The sequence below is a fragment of the Dendropsophus ebraccatus genome, chromosome 1 (genome assembly GCF_027789765.1).
Source record: "Dendropsophus ebraccatus isolate aDenEbr1 chromosome 1, aDenEbr1.pat, whole genome shotgun sequence".
NCBI classification, from domain to species: domain Eukaryota; kingdom Metazoa; phylum Chordata; class Amphibia; order Anura; family Hylidae; genus Dendropsophus; species Dendropsophus ebraccatus.
The window spans coordinates 84,966,322-84,988,432 of NC_091454.1; the positions used below are offsets into that span (position 1 = coordinate 84,966,322).

The 22,111-nt window shown below is 40.5% G+C and overlaps 1 protein-coding gene across 1 annotated transcript in view; it reads right to left on the bottom strand.

Annotated features, from left to right (window-relative positions):
• Nucleotides 1–2,812: 2,812 nt before the first annotated feature.
• DCN (decorin) overlaps nt 2,813–22,111 on the bottom strand; it is a 56,630-nt gene continuing 37,331 nt past the window's right edge. Inside the window, exons 6-8 of the mRNA XM_069974215.1 lie at nt 9,939–10,032; nt 5,810–5,948; nt 2,813–3,358 (exon numbers count right to left, since the gene is read on the bottom strand). Of these exons, the coding sequence (XP_069830316.1) occupies nt 3,164–3,358; nt 5,810–5,948; nt 9,939–10,032 (428 nt within the window). The 3' untranslated portion in view covers nt 2,813–3,163. The remainder of the gene's footprint in view (nt 3,359–5,809; nt 5,949–9,938; nt 10,033–22,111) is intronic.

Below are 22,111 nucleotides of genomic sequence, written 5' to 3' on the forward strand. Positions count from 1 at the left end.
ACCCTGTCTGTGCTATGGAGAGGGAGATTAGTCACCAGCAGAGGGCAGAGAACTAAGGATTACACAGTGGGACCTGTGTGAAAGACAGTATTCAGAGGTCAGAGAGGTCAGCGCTGTCTTCAGAGGAGATAGCCTGGTGATGTAGCTGTAAATTATTTCTTTGTTGTCCTCTTTTGGTGCCTCATTTCCCTCTACCCCTCCCCTCTACATAGACAATCATAAAGACAGGGGGGAGAGCTTCAAACTGCTTTTTCATGATAAAAAATGCAATTTTTGGCTAATAAACCCAATTACAAAGTTTCTTAAAATCGCCTGGACTATTGATTTCTGAAAAAAAAAAATTAAACAACACTGACAATTTAAGCCTTTTTAGGGGTGGTGAGTCATCCAATGTGTTAGCAAGTCCTATGCCTGTCGTTGGAAATTTTTCTTTTTTGTTCTTTTTTAAGGAAAATACTGAGTAGTGCAAGATTAGTGCTTCACTTTAATATGAATTGGTTGTATAATAGACATGCACAAAGCCAGATTATCAAATTTGAGTGCACAATATATTCAGAAACATGAGCCCATGACATAATACAGTCATGTCACAAATAGCAACAGATCAGCTTTCATTTCTCTGTAGTTTTGTCATAGGGTCCAGTCACACGTACATACAGGGTCTGCAGCAGATTTGATGTTGCAGATTTTATTATGTGTTATATACTTAAGTTACATAGCTAAAATCTGCAACTTCAATCTGCCGCAGATTCTGTACATGTAAATGGACCCTTGGATAGATTGACACATCCGGGCCGTGGTTCAGAAATGTGTGAGTTACGGGTGTGTTCACACATACAGGATGTGCAGCAGATATGATGGCGCAGATTTGAAGCTGCAGATTTGCTTTGAATCTGCAACTTCAAATCTGAGCCATGAAATCTGCTGCAGATGCAGGAGCAGATGCTCCTGTACATGTGAATGCACCCTAAGACATAGATAGATAGATAGATAGATAGATAGATAGATAGATAGACACATATTTACATATATTATAAATATATGCCTAGTCTGTCAAGAAAAAGAGTATATATACAATATTCACACTGACAGGCTATGTTCACACACCATCTTTTTTTTAGCCTCTTGACGGACATCTTTTAGGAAACATAATGGCCATAATTTCATAATGATGGACGTGATTATAAAAAAAAAAAACGGCCATCATTATGAGATCACGGACATGATTTGGCCTCAAGATGACAGACAAAAAAGATGGTGTGTGAAAATAGCCATAATGTAAACACTATGGTGGAGTTTATCAAAGATTTTACCAAAAATTCAGTGTAAAATAAAAGTTGCCAATGTTTGTGCAAAAACATGTGCAAAAGCCACAATTTTTAGAGCACGAGTGATTGCCCCAAAAAATTGCAACAATTTTACACTAAAAACTACACAATAAAATTGATAAATCCCCCCAACGTTGCAAATTTTCATAACATCAAAACAAAATAACATCAAAACACTTAAGAGTTATGAAATTCAACATAATTCAGCTTTTTAACATTTTAATGCACTTTACAAATAATTCCATAGTTAAACCAAACATGTTCCAGTCAAAATATTGTATGTACTGTATCTCACATACGTCTGAAAGATGAGTGTATCTCCAACTTATCGTAAATTCATAAAACACTTCAAACCAGTAAAACATCTAGGCAGTCCAATTACTTAGTATGTGCTTCTATTAAATCTAACCCAAGCTTACATGTGGTGCTTAAAAAAGATGTCAGTGGTCCAGCACATAGTTGACTTTGTATAATAAAAGGAGTTCTGATTGTAGTTGATACATACTGTACTTCTATTGGAGCTTTAACTGAGAAGCCAAATATATGCCTACTAGACTACAGTATTTAAGTGAGACCAAGAAATAGCAAGCTTATATGCTTAGTACACAATAGAAAAGTACTTTCAATGTCTGCTTTGGAAAATTAACAAATCATTTGGTTTTTATTACCGATACATTAGGGATATATGCGTGAATAGGATAACAGTGGTTTTGTGTTGCAATTTATATATTGATTAAAAAAAACAACCAGGACAATGCAACATCAATAAAACATAAACGGTAGAAGAAAAGGTAAGAGCTGAGTGGCATGAAGACAATTGATAAGGGTTGTGTTGCTGTTTATCACATTAAGATAACATTGCAGGCTTGGCCTAATAAAAACTTGTCACCAGGACAGGTTCACTGCATTTATTACATCGTAAAATGCCTTAAAACGATGAACTAGTGAGTGCAAATGTACTAAGTTTCCTCCTAAAAGCTGATAATAGGCTTGGAAATATCTCACATACATGGCCTTCCTATCTGATCTAATAAGCTATTTAGCTGTCAGGTTAGCGCTCACTTGCTCCTTGCTCCCCGCTCGCTGCTGGCGCTATTACACGTGCCGGTGCCAAGCGGGTAAGAGACCAGGGCTCAGAGAGCTGCGGGGGCCATGGTAGATAGCAGCAGTCTGCAGCCACCGATCCCATTACGCAGAGCAATGGCAGCCTATCGCTGCTATTGTGAACGTTGATCTTTCAACACGTTGAAAAACATTAAACAGCCGACATCATGCATGTCGGCTGATCATTGTCTTCTTTTACATGAGACGATTATCAGCCGTCACGGCTGATATTGGAGGAATACGGCCGATAATCGCTTTGTGTAATAGGGCCCTTACTTCTATTTCCCATTGGCATTTGCACTTACAAGTTCAGCCGTAATACGACAAAATAGTCTTACAGATTATCATAAAAGGACTTTCAGGGAAAAAAAAAAATATATATATATAAAAAAAAAACTTTAATTTGTTCTTCTTAAGCAAAAATTTCATTCAGGATTTACCAGCACATACATAGTCCTCAGTGTACCACACAAGTTAGCAAACTGCTAAATACATTACAATAATACAATCCCATGTTTCATGGAAAGTAGACTACATTCATCATAATACATGATAAACCTCACCAGCAAACCTCTTTTGATTCGAGAAGCCATATTTTCATAAAATATAGACTCAAATTATATTTTGGGACAGATTCCAGTATTTTCATTTTTACTAGTTGCTAGGGCATTAAAAAATAAAATAAAACAATAAAAAAAAAAATTTGTTTGATGAACTAATAGCTGGCATGTTTATTTGTAGTTTCCGATCTGAATTGCAGAGCGTTCATAAACACATCTGAATGTGGCTGGTTGGATTTCCCAGTACTGGACAGGATTGCTGAACAGGCTGATTCCTGTGTATGAAGCTTTCTTTGTATTGTATCCAACAGGACAAAAGTCATTTGTTGAAACAGCAGCAATTTTATTATTGTGAAGATAGACAACCTGCAAAATCCCATTACAGATGTTAGTAAAGGTATTAATAACCGACACCAAGACTTTCTCATCGTGTAATGCCATAAAAATAATTAATTATTCAATAACATTATTGACCACTGAATACTTTATGAATAAAAAATAAAATAATAATAATAATAATAATAATAATTAACACAGCAATAAAGAAATTTGATTCCCCACAATTGCCCTTAACCCTTTGAGGACCAGGCGCAAAATGACCCAGTGGACCGCGCAAATTTTGATCTTAGTGTTTTTGTTTTTCCCTCCTCCCCTTCTAAGAGCTCTAGCACTTTCAGTTTTCTATCTACAAGCCATGTAAGTGCTTGTTTTTTACAGGAATAGTTGTACTGTGTAATGGCGCCTTTCATTTTACCATAACATGTATGATGGAATTCCAAATATATTATTTATGAAGATATTAATAGGTGAAATCGTAAAAAAGGATGCAATATGGTTACCTTTGGGGGGGTTCCTGTGTCTACGTAATACACTATATGGTAACAGCGATGTGATACTATTATTCTATAGGTCAGTCCGAACACAACCATATGCAGGTTACACAGATTCTCTAATGTTATATATGTATTTTTTTAAATGAAATCCTTTTTTTTTTGGCAATTAATTATAAATAAAATGGGCCTATTGTGACACTTATAACAGTTTTATTTTTTCACCTACGGGGCTGTATGGGGTGTCATTTTTTCTGCCATGATCTCTAGTTTTTATTAATACCATATTTGTGAAGATCGGATGTTTTGATCACTTTTTATTAATTTTTTTTATATATAATGTAACATAAAATCTGTAATCCGCGCACTTTTTCCCCTCTTTTCGTGTACGCCGTTTACCGTTCGCAATGACGCTTGTTATATTTTAATAGATCGGACAATTACGCACGCTATGGTATATTATATGTTTATTTGTTTATTTATTTTTATATGTTTTATTTATATAATGGGAAAGGGGGTGATTTCAACTTTTATTGGGGGAGGGGTTTTGGGGTAGTGTGTTAGTGATTTTAACTTTTTTTTTTTACACATTTGAAGTCCCTTTGGGGGACTTGTACATACACTACTTTGATTTCTACACTGATGAATGCTATGCCATAGGCATAGCATTGATCAGTGTTATGGGCGATCTGCTCATTGAGCCTGACTGTGCAGGCTTAGTGCAGCAGATCGCCGATCGGATCGCAGGGAGGCAGGTAAGAGACCTCCGGCAGTCCGTTTTACCGATCGGGACCGCCGCAGTCACACTGCGGGGGTCCCGATCAGTAAGTGACAGGGGACTCTCCCTGCCACTTACACTTAAACGCTGCAGTCGCGCCACACCGCGGCGTTTAAGGAGTTAATGGCACGCGGCAGCGCGATCGCTGCAGCGTGTCATTACCGCTGAGGTCCCGGCTGCTGATTGCAGCCGGCCCCCACCTGCTATGAAGCGCGCTCCGCTGCGGAGCACGCTTCATAGCCGGAGAAACACCCAGGGCGTACAGTTACGCCCTAGGTCGTCTGGGGACAGACTTCCATGGTGTAACTATACGCCCTGGGTCGTCTAAGGGTTAAAGGGATACTCCAGCCATTTAAAATTTTTGATATATTGCTTTCATAAAACACAAGATTCTATTTTAACCTTGCTTTACTGGGGTCCTCCTGTGGCATCAACAGGTCCCCTGCTGAAAGTCCCCATTCTGAGATAGACTTAGTAGTGACAGCCTGCTCAGCCAATCAGTGACTGAAACTGGATAGTGCTAAGGCCAGTGATTGGTCAAGACGAGTAGCAGGGACATTCAGTAGGGGACCCAAAGACACTGCAAGAGGACCCCGGGGAAGCATGGTAAGGTAACAATAAGATATTTACTATGTTCTATGCAGCCCCAGCACTATAACCAAATTTTAAAATGGCCAAAGTACCCCTTTAAAGCTTTATAGACTGCCATAAACAATAAGTGCCTAAGAAGCATGGGGAATAAATAATTAAAAGCCAGTTAACAGACAGCAAGATTGTCTTAGAGAACCTGGTTATCCAGAAGGTTCCTTGAGCTTGCAGAATAAATTACTGCATGTAATAGCAAAATATAGCAAAATAGGGGATAGTTAAATTACCCAATACATTAGAAAGGGTGCCCCTAAAATATACATAACCTGAAATGATTATATGAAACTTTTTTTTGCTTTGCTACTATTCTAATTATCATTCAAAAAATGACACAACGTGGGAGAAATTTATCAAGTTTAATCAAATCTCCATGAGGAAGTATAAAGTTGCCACAGGCAAATAAATTCACTATTTTCTTTACCAGAGGGCTCTATTTCTTTATTTAGATCTTGATCTTAGCTTTTGTTCCCTACAGCACTGCACCCTACTTTGATCCCTCTCATCAATAATGTGCTGCTTGGTTTGTTTGTTTTTTAGTATAGTTTATAATAGATACTTTACCTGAATGTACTTGTGTTCATTGAGTCCAGCAGGCACTTGAGTAAGGCTGTTATGGTCCAAGTGTAGTTCTCTTAAATGAGGAACATTGGCAACTGATCCATTTTCAACGTTAATGATTTTGTTTAAGCTCAGTCCTAACCTGTAAAAATAGTCAAACAATTGTAAATAGAGAAGTGATCAAATCTAAATATTTATCTAAACCTAATCCTATTTATTGATAATACAGACAATACCATTTTAAGTGTATGTCCACTATGTTACAGATTAAATACAGATATAGGCTATGTTCCCACTATAGGAGCGGGCTGTCATTTAACAGCAAAAGGTGTCCGTCTTTTCATAATGATGGCCACAAATAATGAACATAATTTGCAGCCGCCATTATGAAAAGATGGCTGCCTTTTCATGCTAAAATCCTGTAGTGGGAATATAGCCATATACTGCTTTATTTGTGCTGTGATGCTGACTCCCAATAGGTTTGGAGAAATCCATGAACAACATACTGTCCATATAGTATAGGATAAGGTATGGAATGAATAACCACAGACATTTCTGCAACAAATGTGCCATGTGAACAAAACCTTTAGCAGAGATGTTAAAATTCACCTTTAGTTTTGTCTTTCTAAGAAAGTTTTTCTTTCCCTGCAGAAATTTGAATGAAGCATACAGTATGTAAGATGAGTATTTAAAATTCAAAAAACTCATACGTGGCCTGTGCAAAAAGTATGTAAAGAATGACAATATATTCCTATTTATACATTTTCTTTTGTGAACTGTTAACAATTAAAAGAGTATGCCCATCATAATATTGCACAAACAAAGAAGGATAGGCGGCACTACTAGTGGATATTCCTATGTATGCAATCGCTGGTGGGCGGCTACCGGGTTCAGCCACACTCGGGGTGCTAACTTATGCAGTCCATCATAAATCCAATAAAATAGAGAAAAGAAGTTGCACTCACCCACGAAGTCTTCTAAAACATTCGTTTATTTTTCTCAAAAAACAGACATAGTGTGGACATTGATGTGAGCAGACGCTACGTGAACGGAGTGGTGACAACCTGTTTCATGCTCTAAGGCGCTTCTACGGACCTCGAAGGTCTTAGAGCGTGAAACAGGCTGTCACCACTCCATTCACATAGTGTCTGCTCATATCAATGTCGACACTATGTCCGTTTTTGAGAAGAGTAAACAAAAGTTTTAGAAGACTTTGTGGGTGAGTGCAACTTCTTTACTCTATGTCATTGGATGCCCATCATAATGTACTTACATTCGTAGGACTCGTCAAATTAAATATTTTTTAATATGACAGCTCTTTCCCTACCTTGTCAACTCGTTGCCCAGGTTTCTGACCACCCTCTAAAAGCTGTGGCAGAATGGTGGACTGTAACCTAAACAATAAGCTTCTACCAATGAGAAGGAAAGAGAGGCACATTAGGAGAAGAAGGCAAGATTGCTAAAGTTTGCCAAGTGCCCTCTAACTGTAACTATAATAGTTGAGATGGGAATACCTCTTTAATGCTTCATTTTTCAAGCTTTTTTTTTTTTTTTTTTTTCAAGTGCAGGGATAAATTGAAGATTTTTTTTGGTCTAGTTAAGGGGAATTACAGTATCTTTAGAGGTTTAGGATATAGAAAGGAATAAAGGGGGTATTACCAAAATCGAATGTTATCCCCTATCCATATCATTTAGAAAATATTTATTTTCTCTTCTTTGAATCTGTTGGAGTCCCAGCATTTGGAACCCCACTAGCTTGTTATAGCTAGAAATTTTTTGATGTTAAAGGAGTAGTCCGGTGAAATTTTTTAATAAAGTAATGTATTACCCCCCAAAAATAATACATATTACCAATATACATTTATTAAGGGAAATGCTTGTAAAGTGCTTTTTTCTCTGCACTTAATACTGCTTCACTTCCTGGATAAAATGGAGATGACACGACCCGACTCCAAAAGCTGTGCGGGCTGTGGCTGCTGGAGAGTATGATGGCAGAGGGATGCTTAGTGTCCCTCCAGTGCCCTGTGTCCCTCAGTGTCCCCCTGCCATCATCCTCTCCAGCAGCCACAGCCCACACAGCCCTAGGAGTCGGGTCGTGACATCACCATTTTATCCAGGAAGTGAAGCCTTGATACAGAAGTACTGTAAGTGCAGGGGAAAAAGCCCTTTATGTCCATTTTTCCGTAATAAGTGTATATTGGGGATTTCTATAACTTTTGGGTGGCAATACAATACTTTAATACAAATTTTCGCCTCAGTTCTCTGTTAAGATACCTTATTTAAGTACACTTGGTATCTAGGGGAATGCTCACCTTGTTAAGGTCTAGTAATGTCCTTACCCCTGATTTGAAGCTGAAAAGAGTGTTTGCCTCTCCTTCAGTTTCCTGTTTGTCATAGAGATGACCATTCCATTGTTATTTAAAAGCCACAATAGACATCCAGACATGTTTGATCATTTGAAAGCAACACAATGCTTTTATGTTTATCATTTTACTATCTAAATATTTTACATTAATAAGTGACAAACAATATGAGTATGCTCTCTACCTGTTTATTTCCATTTGTATCTTCCTCAAGGTATGCAATATATTTTAAGTGCCACTTATGCTTCTAGAGAAACCCAGCACATTTTTGTTTTAGTCTGGAATGTGTTATCTGAGAACACATGAACTATTTTGACTGCACTGTATGTTACTGCTTGTTATCCAAGTATTGATGCCCTCAGGCTTTTCACGTGTTTCAACATGGTTATTTTAATCTCTAATATCATCTTAAATCGATGTCAAATGGGTTAATCTTCTATTAAATGCACATTTCATGTTTATGAGAGACTCAATTCTTAGAAGTATTTTGGCTTAAGAATTTTTGAAAATGAATGCAAAACAGTACCGGAATATATCTTAAACACTGCATAAAGTCTCAGCTTTTGGAGTGCTTCAACATTTCATCTATTGTCTACTAACACCCATAGTCTTGGAGTGCAACTAGTTACATGTATACCATATTTTACGGCTTATAAGACGACCCCTGACTTTTCTGGTAAAATATAGAGTTTGGGATATAATCGTTGTATAAGACTACCCCTCTTCCAACGCACACCAAATAAAAACTTATAAAAAACATCAGACAGCAGCGAAATCTGAGAGGCAGAGAAGGAGGTACAGTAGTACTGGTAGGATACAAGGGCAGGCCAGATGTGTGAGAGGGTGGTCTGGGCACAATACCACCCAACCACATCTTTTTTTTCCAAACCTTGGACACCTGCAGCTTGCTCTGCCCTTCATACATTGGGGATGTGGCAATTTTTTTTAGCTTCCCCACCGTGTGCAGTGACCCAAGGTTCTCTTATCCGTTTCCAAAGTTTTTCAGCACCCGCCCTATAAGACAACACCTGAGGGAGATTTATCAAAGGGTGTAAAATTTAGACTGGTGCAAACTGGCCATAGCAACCAATCACAGCTCAGCTTTTAGCTCTGGTGAAAGGAAAGAGGAGCTGTTATTGGTTGCTGTGGCCACTTTGCACCAGTCTAAATTTTACACCCTTTGAGAAATCTTCCCCCTGGTGTATAAGAGGATTCCTGACTTCTGGGTTAAAAAGTAGTCTTATACGCAGGAAAATACAGTACATACAAAGTCAAGTTAAAACATACAGCCCCCAATAATTCTCCACTCTCTAAATGTGAAATGTTTCTGAAAGTGACAGTGTTAAATTATGATCAATTATATACTGTGATGAAGGAAATCTAGGGAAGCAGCTATAACTTACCGAGATGCAGCCTGGTTCTTGATCCCTTTGTGTAAATGATGTTGGAGTAAAGGTTTATGCGACTAAGCCAGACATAAGGAGATGCCTGGCATAGTGGGTCTCTGGCTAAAATGGAGTCAACTGTGACTGGCAAATACACATTTCTACTTATTTAGTTTTTGCTGGCACATACCATCCTGGTAGGAATGGTAAGTTTTTAACTTTGCAGGACAATAAGTTTCAATAACCCGCAAAACAAATTTCTGTGAAATATGGTTTAGCATATGTGTATGAAGACAGCACTCCATAAGGTGCAGTGAACTGAGTTTGTGTGTGGAGGAAGCCTCCTACTCTTGATGGACTAAATAAATAGTCATGTATACTTACTTGGCTAGATTGTTCAATCCATTCAGGCTATCAGAATCAACTTTGGCAATTTGGTTTCCATCAAGGTGAAGCTCAGTAAGAGACGTTGGCAACCCTAGACAAAAGTACAAATTTATGATGTGATCATGGGTTTTAATATAATGTTTCTTGTTATTAGATGATAAGAAATGCACCTTTTCTCTGGAGACAAAGGTATAGAAATAACTGACAAACGGGTTGGCTGCTGATGCCATGATCGACCCAGCTCTGGCACTGACCTGACAGTTCCCCAGCATCAAGAAGCTTTCAGGTCAGTGCCAGAGCTGGGCCAAGCTGTCAATGTCCTGGGGTGGTGGGGGAGGGTTGTTGGTGCTGGGGGGAACCTGTCAGGTCAGTGCCGGTGCAGGTGTAGCAGAGCTGATTGTGCCAGGGGGAGGGATGGAACTTGCCCTGCTGGGCCCTTTACTGATCGTGGCCACCATATCAGTGTTGGGGGGCCAGAGGGTGGGGGCTGTGCCAGTGCATCTCTGGTGTAGCAGAGCTAATTGAGACACCAGCCGATGCCGTCCCTATCAGTGAGTGTGCAGGGGGAGGTAGACAGCACAGGGAGCTGTCAAGTCAGCTGTATCAGTCAGTACCACTCAGGAGGGCAAGGTCGTTGTTTTGATGGATGTGGATCAGCGAGCCTGTTATAATTGTTAACCCGGCACATTGAAAAGAGAGAGAGGACATGTGTCACAGATGGTGAGGGCCAGAAGGGCTGAACTTGTCGGAGTGGACTCCATTTAGCTTAGTTTTTGCTTCCAAAGGGGGTGAGTCTGCAGAAAAAGTGCCAAAACGCACATAACGCATATTTACTTGTATTGACCAATATACTGTATGTAGCTATGGGTGGGCTATTAGATAATGTAAAAAAGATTTTGGGGGAATGGTTAAGTATATATTATTTAATATGTTCCCTCAACCCCCAGTCCGCTGGTGATTTTTTTTTTTTGTGGGACTTCTTTTTTATAACAACAGTCAGCATTAAACAAATTTTGACTGTGAAGATCAACAGTGCCTGTTATTACACAACAGTCCACAAATATTTTGTAGCTATGAAACACATTGCTTGCTAACAAAATGGAGTATTTTCAAATTGATATTGGGAACTTGGATTTTTACTAGTCCATGTAATATTTTTTTTTTAACTAATACTATCTCGAAGATAGCCAGAGATGCTGTAACTACAAAGTGCAAAGAAACATTGTATGAAAGGGATACTCATATAAGCCCTGCAGTTCCCGACACAAACATATCACACACACCATATCGCAACAGATTTTATGCTGTGGATCTGCAGCGGATCCGCAGCAGATCCGCAGCAGATTTAAATAGCTGAACACAGCATCAAATCTGCACCATCAAATCTGCTGCAGATCTGCTGCGGATCCTGTACATGTAAATGCACTCTTAACCCCTTCAGGACAAGGTGAAATTTTGTTTTTGCGCTTTAGTTTTTCCTCCTCGCGTTTCAAAGGCCATAGCACTTCATTTTTTTCACCTACAGATCCACACAAACCCTCATTTTTTGCACCACTAATTGTACTTTGCAATTGCAATAACAGACTTAATTTTTCCATAAAATATGCTGCAGAACTGTAAAAAAAAATATTTGTGCAGTGAAATTGAAAATAAAACACTTTTTTTTTTTTATTGGGGGTGGGGTGGGGTTGTGTTTACACCTATGGTACAACTGACAAGTTATCTACTGTATATATCTTAAGTCAGTACGATTACAACAATATGCAACTTGTGTCACTTTTATTTTATTTGATGGCTTTTAAAAAATTAAAACATTTTTCAAAATCTAAATGCTCTTTAAAATTGCTCTGTTACCATGCTTATAATGCTTTTATACTTGGTCTATGGGGCTGTGTGAGGTGTCATTATTTGCACCATGATCTGTTCTTTCTTTCAGTACATTGTTTACGTATATATGCAACTTTTTGATCACTTTTTGTTACAATTTTTCTGGATTTAATGTGACAAAAAATCAGTAATTTTGCACTTTGGCAGGTTTTTGCGCTTACGCCATTTACCGTAAGAGACCAGGAATGGTATAATTTAATAGTTTGGGTGATTATGCACGCAGTGATACCAAATATGTTTATTTATTTTTTATTTTTTATTTTAATTTATAAAATGGGCAAAAGGGGGTGATTAAAATTTTTATTAGGGGAAGGGATTTTTATTTAACTTTATTATTACTTTTCTATATAACTTTATTTATTTTTTACACAGTAATATGAAGTCCCCTGCTGCAGAACAGATCAATAGAATACCGAGCCGGGATCAGCGTCATTCTGACACTGAGGCCCGGCAGGGTAAGTTAAACGGATTGCATCGTGCGCACGGGTTGGCAGGGGATTCATCCACTAGACACAAGGAATGGGGGAAAAATAGCAATTTAGATGCAGCTGTCAGCTTTGACAGCTGCATCTAAATGGCTCATTAGCGGGCATGGAGATCGGACTGCGCCCGCTAACTGCCTCCTTTTTATAGCAGCCAGCATTGTGGCAGTTCAGAGCAGGGTCACCCCCCTCTGAACTCCCTTACCTGACCCAGGACATACAGTTACGTCCTGGGTCATGAAAGGGTTAAAGTATAAATTGGCCAATTTAATGTCATGATGGCATTGCAGCCACCCTTTCAATGTACTTCAAAATGTATCATTAATTATTATTTAAGTATTTGTTATCAATTAAGTGGTGAGGTTCTGCTGCTCCATTCATTCTTAAAGGGAAATTCCAGCAATCCCATAAAAAAAAAATATAAAATGCACAAAAAACATAAAGGTGCTCTCACCCATCCCCCATGAATCATTTGACACATTTCACATTTTTTTCTAGGCTGCTCCTAGCCCTGGATTACAGTTTTTCCAAATGATTTCAGTTTAACATCATGGCACCCAGCTGAGAAACTTCCATCATGCATTGCATCTCTGAGCCCACTACTAAGTATCCACCTCATCCTGTAGTATTTGCCCATTCCTCACTCAATCTTCTTCTGCTTTACACTGTAAACAAAGTATCTATCTGTTCACCTACATAGATAGATCAGAAAGAGAAAAAAGGAAAGATGAAGCAGCTGTGTCTCCTTTTCCCTATACTTCTCAGAAGGCTGTCACTGTTCTGATGTTTCCCCGCCCCTTGGCCGGGTGGGTGAGGTTGAGATGAGGTGTTACAGCTTGCCTGGCAACAGAAGAGACAGAGATAATGTGTCCTGGGTCTCAGAAGGGAGGGGGAGGAAGGAGGAGCTGAGACAGAGTAGACCAGGAAGTAAACATTTTCTGCAGCTTCAGGCTATGTTCACACAACATATTTTTTTGTAGATAATACGGAAAAATATGTTGGCTTGCTATCTCTGGGGTCCCGGACAGAGCATATACACATAGTATACGCTCCGGCCGGGACCCCTTGTGGTGCCGCAAACCACTGACATGTCAGTTTTTTGCGGCCGCTATTCATTGAATATCGGCCACAGAAAACTCAGTTAGTTCCCACTATAAAGCGAGCGGCTCTGGCCGCTTGCTTCATAGTGTGCTGTGGTGAGTTTTGATGTGGGCGCACGTTGATGCGCCCGCATCAGAACTCTGCAGGCCCAAAGATCATCTTAAGTATAATGCACCAACACTTCCGGGGTCGGGGGAACATGGGGAAGGGGGGCATTTACTTAAATAACACACATTACAAAGTTGTGTAACTTTGTAATGTGTGTTATTAAGTAAATAAAAGTTAAACACCGCATTACCCCTTTAAAGGCTATTAAGCAGAATTATGGTACGTTTACACAGAGAGATTTATCTGACAGATTATTGAATCCAAAGCCAGAAACAGACTATAAACAGAGAACAGGTCATAAAGGAATAACTGAGATTTCTCCTTTTTTCAAATCCATTCCTAGCTTTGGCTTCAATCATCTGTCAGATAAATCTCTCTGTGTAAACACACCATTAGTTTCTGTTTGGCTGTGTGTGATTCTCAAGAGAAAGTTAGAGATGCTGAAGAATCACATTTTCATTGTCAGCTGCTTCCTTTCTGATGAGATCATATTTTTCTCCACCCATTCTTTTTTCGAGTCTCACAACTTCCATGACTCAACCATGGTTAAATACAGTTAATGTATGTTTCGTTTGTTAATCTTAAGAACATACAGTATGGAAATTTACATTTTTTTTGAGGATCTGAATGTACACTTCAAGTATGAAACTTTCCAGTAGTCTTGCCTCTTGTATTTCAGGGTTAATCCCTTTGCATTTTAGAAGATGGGGGGAAAAGTCATGTCTCTTTTGTAGGGGGATCCTTGAGCCTGGGACCAAAAGCAGGGCTTAGGGATAGGCGCCAGGGAAAAGTAGGTCCTGACTATACTAAATCATCATCAGTGTCCAGGGGACAACCAGGAGAGGCTCCAGGGTGCACAGGTACTTGTGGGGGGTTCTTTATGTGCATAATACCTCTGCTGAATGTTGTTTCAGTGTCTTAATGCAATGTGGGGTTCTATTCTGTGCCTGATGAGTGGGAGATGGACAGTGACAGTTTTCATGACACTGAGACATGCGTGGTAAGAGGTCACTTTGCAGTGACCCCTCATAAAAGGGGAGGGGAGGTACTGTTATCACTGTACCTATTGGGACCTTGGCATGGTGCCCAGTTTATAAGTTATGACTGAGACTGCACTTTTGGCCAATTTGTACTTATTCTGTGTTTTGTTTGCATTTGTCTGTGCTCTGTCTGAACACTGTTCAACTTCTTTTGCTCTGCTGATTGATTTCTGTGCCACACCTGTCCCTCCCTGCTGAGTTCCCTCTGGTCACTTCACAATTAACCTCTGTTTTGCTTAGGTGTTTGACACCTGGTTTCTCAACTTAAAGGGGTGCTCCAGCGTGGGGGCACTTTTTTGGGGGAACCGGGGAGGAGGTGGCTGAAATAAAAACGTCCACTCACCTCCCCAGTTCCAGCGGTGGGTCCCGCATCGCGTCGCTCCGGTGCCTGGTTCCCGGCCGCCTTCTGGTGTCTGACGCTGCCCGAGACGCTACGTCTTAGGGCCGCTCAGCCACTCAGTGAAGGAGGCGGGATCCGTTTGAAGACCGCTTGAATCCCGCCTCCTTTACTGAGTGGCTGAGCGGCCCTGAGACGTAACGTCTCGGGCGGCGTCAGACACCTGGAAGCGGCCGGGAACCAGGCACCGGAGTGACGTGATGCGGGACCCGCCGCTCGAACCGGGGAGGTGAGTGGACGTCTTTCAGCCACCTACTCCCCGGTCCCCCCAAAAAAGTGCCCCCACGCTGGATAACCCCTTTAATCTTGATGGATTCTGGACCTCTGCTTCTATTACATTCTGGACCAAACCCCTGACCTCCTTTATATACTTCCTCAGTCTATTAACCCTTTGCCAGTTATTAGTCATCTTTAAAGCTTGCCAGCGTATCTTCTGTTTTCTGTTTTCTGACATCTTATCCTGACCTTGGCTTTTGTTTATTGGACTTTTCTCTTAGATTCTGTTTTGGTACTTTGCTACTTTTTTGGTTTGACCCTGGCCTGATTGACTACCTCCTATTTCTCAGTTCCTTTTGTCTGTGTTTTGTGTATTCATGCTATTGTAAATCAGAGACTATTGCCTGCAGTCACGCGGGCCTTCCTGCGGGCGCGCGCCTGTGAGCTCTGCCGCCTGCCCTTTCTCCCATGACTCTGTTATAAGATAGTAAAAGCGGCAGGGGACATCGGAGAGGCGGCAGAGCTAGGGGACATCAGCTTATGGGATCTTTATGATCCCATAAGCTGATGTAAAATCACGACCTGGGCATTGAGGCATCAATGATCCCAGGTCATGAAAAGGTTAAACAGATAGCAAAAATGCAGTGTGAACCTGGCCTTACCAGACCTCCCCCACCAGCACAAAATATATCTTTAATGTAAAGCATTTAAACTTAAAACTGATCTACGTAAATTGATGTACACAAAATTTATGACAAAAAAAAGAATAGGAAGAATTTAATAAGACCAACGTGCCAGTTTTCTGGTGTAAAAAAGTTAAAAATTTTGGTGCAGGCTTCACTTTGACTTTTACTATATTTTGTGCAAACATTTAGAGCATTGTGTGACAATTTGCAACTTTTTTAAACATGTACTTGGTGTAGGCATTGATAAATTCCCCTCAATATCTTTGTAAGACTTCTCATGAAGAAAGAGACTTGACATAGACCAAGGCTTCTAAAACATCCATATATACACAATCATTGTATGAAGAAAATCAACATCACTGCATTTATAAGTATGTAATGCCTGATGCATTAACAAAGTCTAGGTTCTTTAACCCCTTAAGGACCGCGGGCATACATTAAGGCCCCCGCTGCCTGAGCCTTAAGGCAGGAGGACGTAAATGTACGCCCTGGCACGGTCCCAGGCTATAGAGCGGGCTCACAAGCTGAGCCCGCCCCACAGCGGGTGAGGACTGGCTGCTATCTGGCCGCCCACCCGCCATTAACCCCTTAAACACCGCGATCGCTACGCAACCGCAGCGTTTAAGTATAAGTGACCGGAGCATCTCCAGTCACTTAGCGATAGGGACCCCCACAGCGTGTCTGCCGGGGTCCCAATCGCATTTCTTGACTGCCAGAGGTCTCTTACCTTCCTCCGGATTCGGCCATAGGCAGGCTGAATCAGAAGATCACAGATAACACTGATCCCTGCTATGCTATGGCATAGCAGGGATCAGTGTATGTAATACAATGTATGGAAGTGATAGTTCCCTAAGGGAACTATAAAAGTGTAAAAAAAATAAATAAATGTTTTACAAAGTGCCCCAAAGCCCCTCCCCCAATAAAATGAAAATCACCCCCCCTTCCCATTTCATACATAAAACACATTAAAAGTAATAAAGTTAATTAACATATAATATACCGTAGCGTGCATAATCGGCTGATCTATTAAAATAACACAATGTTTTTTCCCACAAGGTGAACGTCGTGAACAAAAAGCGGTTAAAAATAAACACAGAGATTGCTTTTTTAATGACATTTTATGTATAAAAAAATTAATAAAAAGCGATCAATACGTTTGATCTAGATGAAAAAATAAATGCGCTATAGGAGTTACAATAGGGCCATTTTAAATATGCCTATTTGAAAAAAAATGTTTTACTGCTAATAAAAATGGTAAAATGATAGAAAACCTAGTAACCATGCATATCGCTGTGTTCAGACTGACCTATAAAATAAAGGAAAAATGCCAGTTTTACCGTAAAGTGCATTATGTAAACATGGAATCCCCCCAAAATTTGCGGAATCACATTCTTAGACCCAAATTCACCCCATAAAGGATATTTTGGGGGTTCAGTCATTCATTTTATGGCTGATTGAAAGTTGCCATTACAAAGTACACCTACTCCTAAAAAGAACAAGCCCTCACATGGCCCTGTAGGTGGAAAAATGAAAGAGTTATAGGTCTTAGAAGACGAGTAGGAAAAAACGAAAACGCAAAAGAGACAATTGGCCCGGTCCTTAAGGCCATTTCAGGCCCGGTCCTTAAGGGGTTAAGGAAACTAGTACAAATATAGCCCAAAAATAGCTTTTGCATACACCAACCAAGTTGTTTTCTAGCTGTAACTTGGTTTGCAAAGGTGGAATTACAACTAAAACATGTTCTAAAACTTAAACATCCAAAAACACCATTAATCAGGTGATTGATTGCCATCCTAGACGAGAAACAATTTTATGTCTAAAAACTAGTCCATACGAGCAACAGTAAAAATATAAACCTTTAACCCTATAACCTGCAATAAAATATGACTACAGTAGGTAGCACATAAACAAAAGGAGGAGAAGAATATATTTTCCTAAATGTATCTAAAACATCCAGGAAACATTTTTAATGTTCTGTGACTTATGCACCAGAGTGGCCTTTGGGACCATCAGACTTTGAGGCCTGGTTATATCTGCTCTCCTTATAAACATCTATTGCAAGGTCTTATTTAAGAAACCTCAGCTGTTAACAGTCCTAGAAATGGTCCCCTATTATTCAACATTATTTTAAAGCTAAGATTGCTCTTTATTGTTTGTAGGAAGGCAGATGCACACATCTGCGCTATGTTCACACTATGTTTAAAAAACAGAAAAGGTAGACGTGGAAAAGACGTCCGTTATAATTGCAGCAATTTATTGCATTGAATTCAATCGACTGACGGATGTTCAATCCACAAAGTGTATTAAATAATGGATGCTGTCTTTTTTCACCATCCTTTCACAGTTTTTACTATTAAATTCAATGGACTTTCAATTAAAGACACACCCAAAGCGCAGTTAGTCCACCTGAACTAGAATAATGTACCGACAGCCATCATTGCACTGACGGGCGGCCAAACAGCAAAATGACTAACGTCATTTTGAACTCAGAATAATTTTTTCTTTTCAAATACAGAGGGGGAAAAACTGTTTGTTAACATAGCCTTATAATATTCTGCCTTTACCAGATGTCCTATTAATACAAGCAGATACTTTGACAAGCAAAAGGAGAGAGTAAGGAAACAATGTAATGTCTGTTTTTTTGTTTTTTTATACCTACGTACGGTAAAAAGGGGTTCTCTAAGATTAGAAAAACATGGCTGCTTTCTTTCAGGAACAACATCACTCTTGTCTGCCAGAGGCAGCATGTAGCATGCACACGGTAGTTCAGCACTTAAAGGGATTATCCAGCGCTACAAAAACATGGCCACTTTCCCCCTACTGTTGTCTCTAGTTTGGGTGGGGTTTTGAAACTCAGTTCCATTGAAGTAAATGGAGCTTAAATGCAAACCGCACCTGAAATGGAGACAATAGTAGGGGGAAAGTGGCCATGTTTTTGTAGCGCTGGATAACCCCTTCTAGCTGTACTTTACTCTGAAAGGCAGTGGCATTTCAGAGAAATCATACTTTAAAGATGAGCAAAGAATGTGCTATAAACATCAAGGATGTTAGTTCCCTCTCACCCCCATGACTTTTAATGTCTTTTACTATACACAAAGAAAAATCAGTCAATTAGGCTGTCGCAAGGCCCGATCAGTCATGCATCCGGGCTGCACAAAAGATTGCTAAATTGTTTGTGCAGCCCTGCAAATTCATAATTACTGGTCACACAGCACTTGTTTGCTCAATGCTCATTCACCAGATAATTGACTCATGTAAAAGGGCCTTTATATTATTTTTTGCCACTTGTCGGTGATCTTTTATGTCACAGATTAACATTATAGAAACTGACCGATGACACATACCTACAGAAAAGATCACTGGAAACAAGAGGAGTATATCAGATTACTAGAATACCAGTCCAAGCCAAAGGTCAATTTATCACTTTAACTTCTCCATATATCTTAATCCATATATATGTCAGAAAGTACTAGCCACAACCCATTGTAAAATTTATTTATGGTAATGGCTCAGCTGCGTAAGGTAAGCCTATACCATCAGCAGTGAGTCTTAACTGTAAACTGCACTTCACACCCTGCTGAGATGGTTGATATTGACTATAAATGTGGCCATTAAACACCTTCAATAACTCCTGCCTGCCGACCATCCTTCCCACACGGGAGTTTTCTGAATGGCTGAGTGTTCCTGTATTCTTTATAGTGAGGTGTAAGCTGCAACCATAGAGCTCTGGCTGTCAAGGGGCTATCATGGAAGCCAAAGGCATAATAAACAATTGCACACTGAAGCCCCCAACTGGGAGCTACAGCTTAACCCTTGAAGGATGAAGCCAGTTTTCATTTTTGCTCTTTCGTTTTTTCCTCCTCATGTTTAAAAGACCATAGCGCTTGCATATTTTCACCTACAGACCGACATGAACCCTATTTTTTTGCAACATCAATTATACTTTGCAAAAACAGACTTAATATTTCCATAAAATATGCTTCAAAACCATAAAAAATTATTTGTGCAGTGAAATTGAAAAAAAAAAAGTGCAATTCTCTTTATTTTGAGGGGTTTCTTGTTTACGCCATTCGCCCTATGGTAAAACTGACATGTTCCTCAAGTTAGTATGATTACAACAATATGTAACTTGTATAACTTTTACTTTATTTGATGCCTTTTAAAAAGTTAAAACCCTTGAAGACAACATGAAGGCCAGGCAGGAGCAACAGAAACCAACATGGAGGCCAGGCAGGAGCAACAGTAGTCAACATGGAGGCCAGGCAGGATCAGCAGTAGCCAACATGGAGGCCAGCCAGGCACAGCAGTAATCAACATGAATACCAGTTAAGGCCCAGCAGTAGCCAACATGGAGGCAAGGGAAGGCACAGCAGTAGTCAACATGGATGCCAGTGAAGGCCCAGCAGTAGTCAACATGGATGCCAGTTAAGGCCCAGCAGTAGTCAACATGGATGCCAGTTAAGGCCCAGCAGTAGCCAACATGGAGGAAAGGGCAGGCACAGCAGTAGTCAACATGGATGCCAGTGAAGGCCCAGCAGTAGTCAACATGGATGCCAGTTAAGGCCCAGCAGTAGCCAACATGGAGGCAAGGCAAGTAAACATGGATGTCCATTACTGCTCTGGTCAATCCTGCCTTAAAAACAGCTACAACATTGAAAAAAGGTAGAAGGTACTGGTGAAAGAATGGCATAGGACACCCGTAAGATAAGATGGCATACACAGATAATATGGTCTGAAATGGACAAGACAAGGAACGTAAGGGCAGGCACAGCAGTAGTTAACATGGATACCAGTAAAGGCCCAGTTAAGGCCCAGCAGTAGCCAACAAGTAGCCTTCTACCCCAGCACCATTTTCAATTTGACTGTAGCAGTTGGGTTAACATTCTATTGAAGTTCTGTGCAGGTGTACTACAAATCCCAGCAATACAGTGTAGTACCCACTAGTTCAGGGGGGTCTGTACGGTACAATGTGGTAGTGGCTGGACCTAGATACACTCTCTGTGATACCCCCTTACAATGAGCAGTGAAGTTTTATGCAGGTATACTACAAATCCCAGCAATACAGTGTAGTATTCACTAGTTTAGGGGGGGGGGGGCTGTATGGTACAATGTGGTAGTGTCTAGACCTAGATAAACGCTGTGATACCCCCTTACAATGAGCAGTGAAGTTTTATGCAGGTGTACTACAAATCCCAGCAATACAGTGTAGTACCCAGTAGTTTAGGGGGGGGCTGTACAGTACAATGTGGTAGTGGCTGGACCTAGACACAAGCTGTGATACCCCCTTACTATGAGCAGTGAAGTTTTATGCTAGTGTACTACAAATCCCAGCAATACAGTGTAGTACCCACTAGTTTAGGGGGGCTGTACGGTACAATCTGATAGTGGCTGGACCTAGACACACTCTCTGACACCCCCGTCCAATGAGCAGTGAAGTTCTATGCAGGTGTACTACAAATACCAGCAATCCAATGTAATACAGCAGCACCACAGCCCCAAAATCAAAAAAGAGTACACTGAGCACTTCTTAGATGTCTGTATGCAACACCTAATGTCCCCTTTCTGCCAGCAGCCGATCACCACAGTGTGCTGGTTAAATCGTGGTAGCAGCACTGCAAGTCCCAGCCAGCAGTCTGTAGTAATAGTATTAAAAAAATGATTTGAAGCCCTGAAAAGGGCTGTTTGTTTGTATTGCTAGTATTCCCTGCCTACTGGAACGCTAAATCCTACACTGACGCTCTCCCTGAGAAGCAGCAGCTCTGTCCCTGATCTCTCACAGTATACGTCTGAAGCGAGCATTGCCAGCGCCGAGTTTTATATGGCAGGGTCATCTGATCTGGCCAACCAATCGCTGCTATCGACATGTATGGGTCCCACGGGATCGCAGGATGTACGCAAGAGTCTCCTGCATGTTTATTGGCTAAGAAATAGCGCCCAAACTTACAGGAAACAGATGATGCGATTTCCTCGAGTATCGGGAGATGCTCGTCCGAGTAACGAGTACCATCAAGTACCCTAATACTTGGACGAGCATGCTCGCTCATCACTACTTCTAATACAACTACACTGATCTATCATATAGGTCAGTGTAGTATACATAATACAGCACTGATCCATCAGATCGGTGCTGTATTATTCTGGTCTTGAGCAGACCACACACATGGATTGCTAAGCCGGGATCAGCGCCATTCCAATGCAGAGCCCCGGCCGGCTTAGTAGAAGGAATCTCCCATCCGCAATCGCATCGGGATGG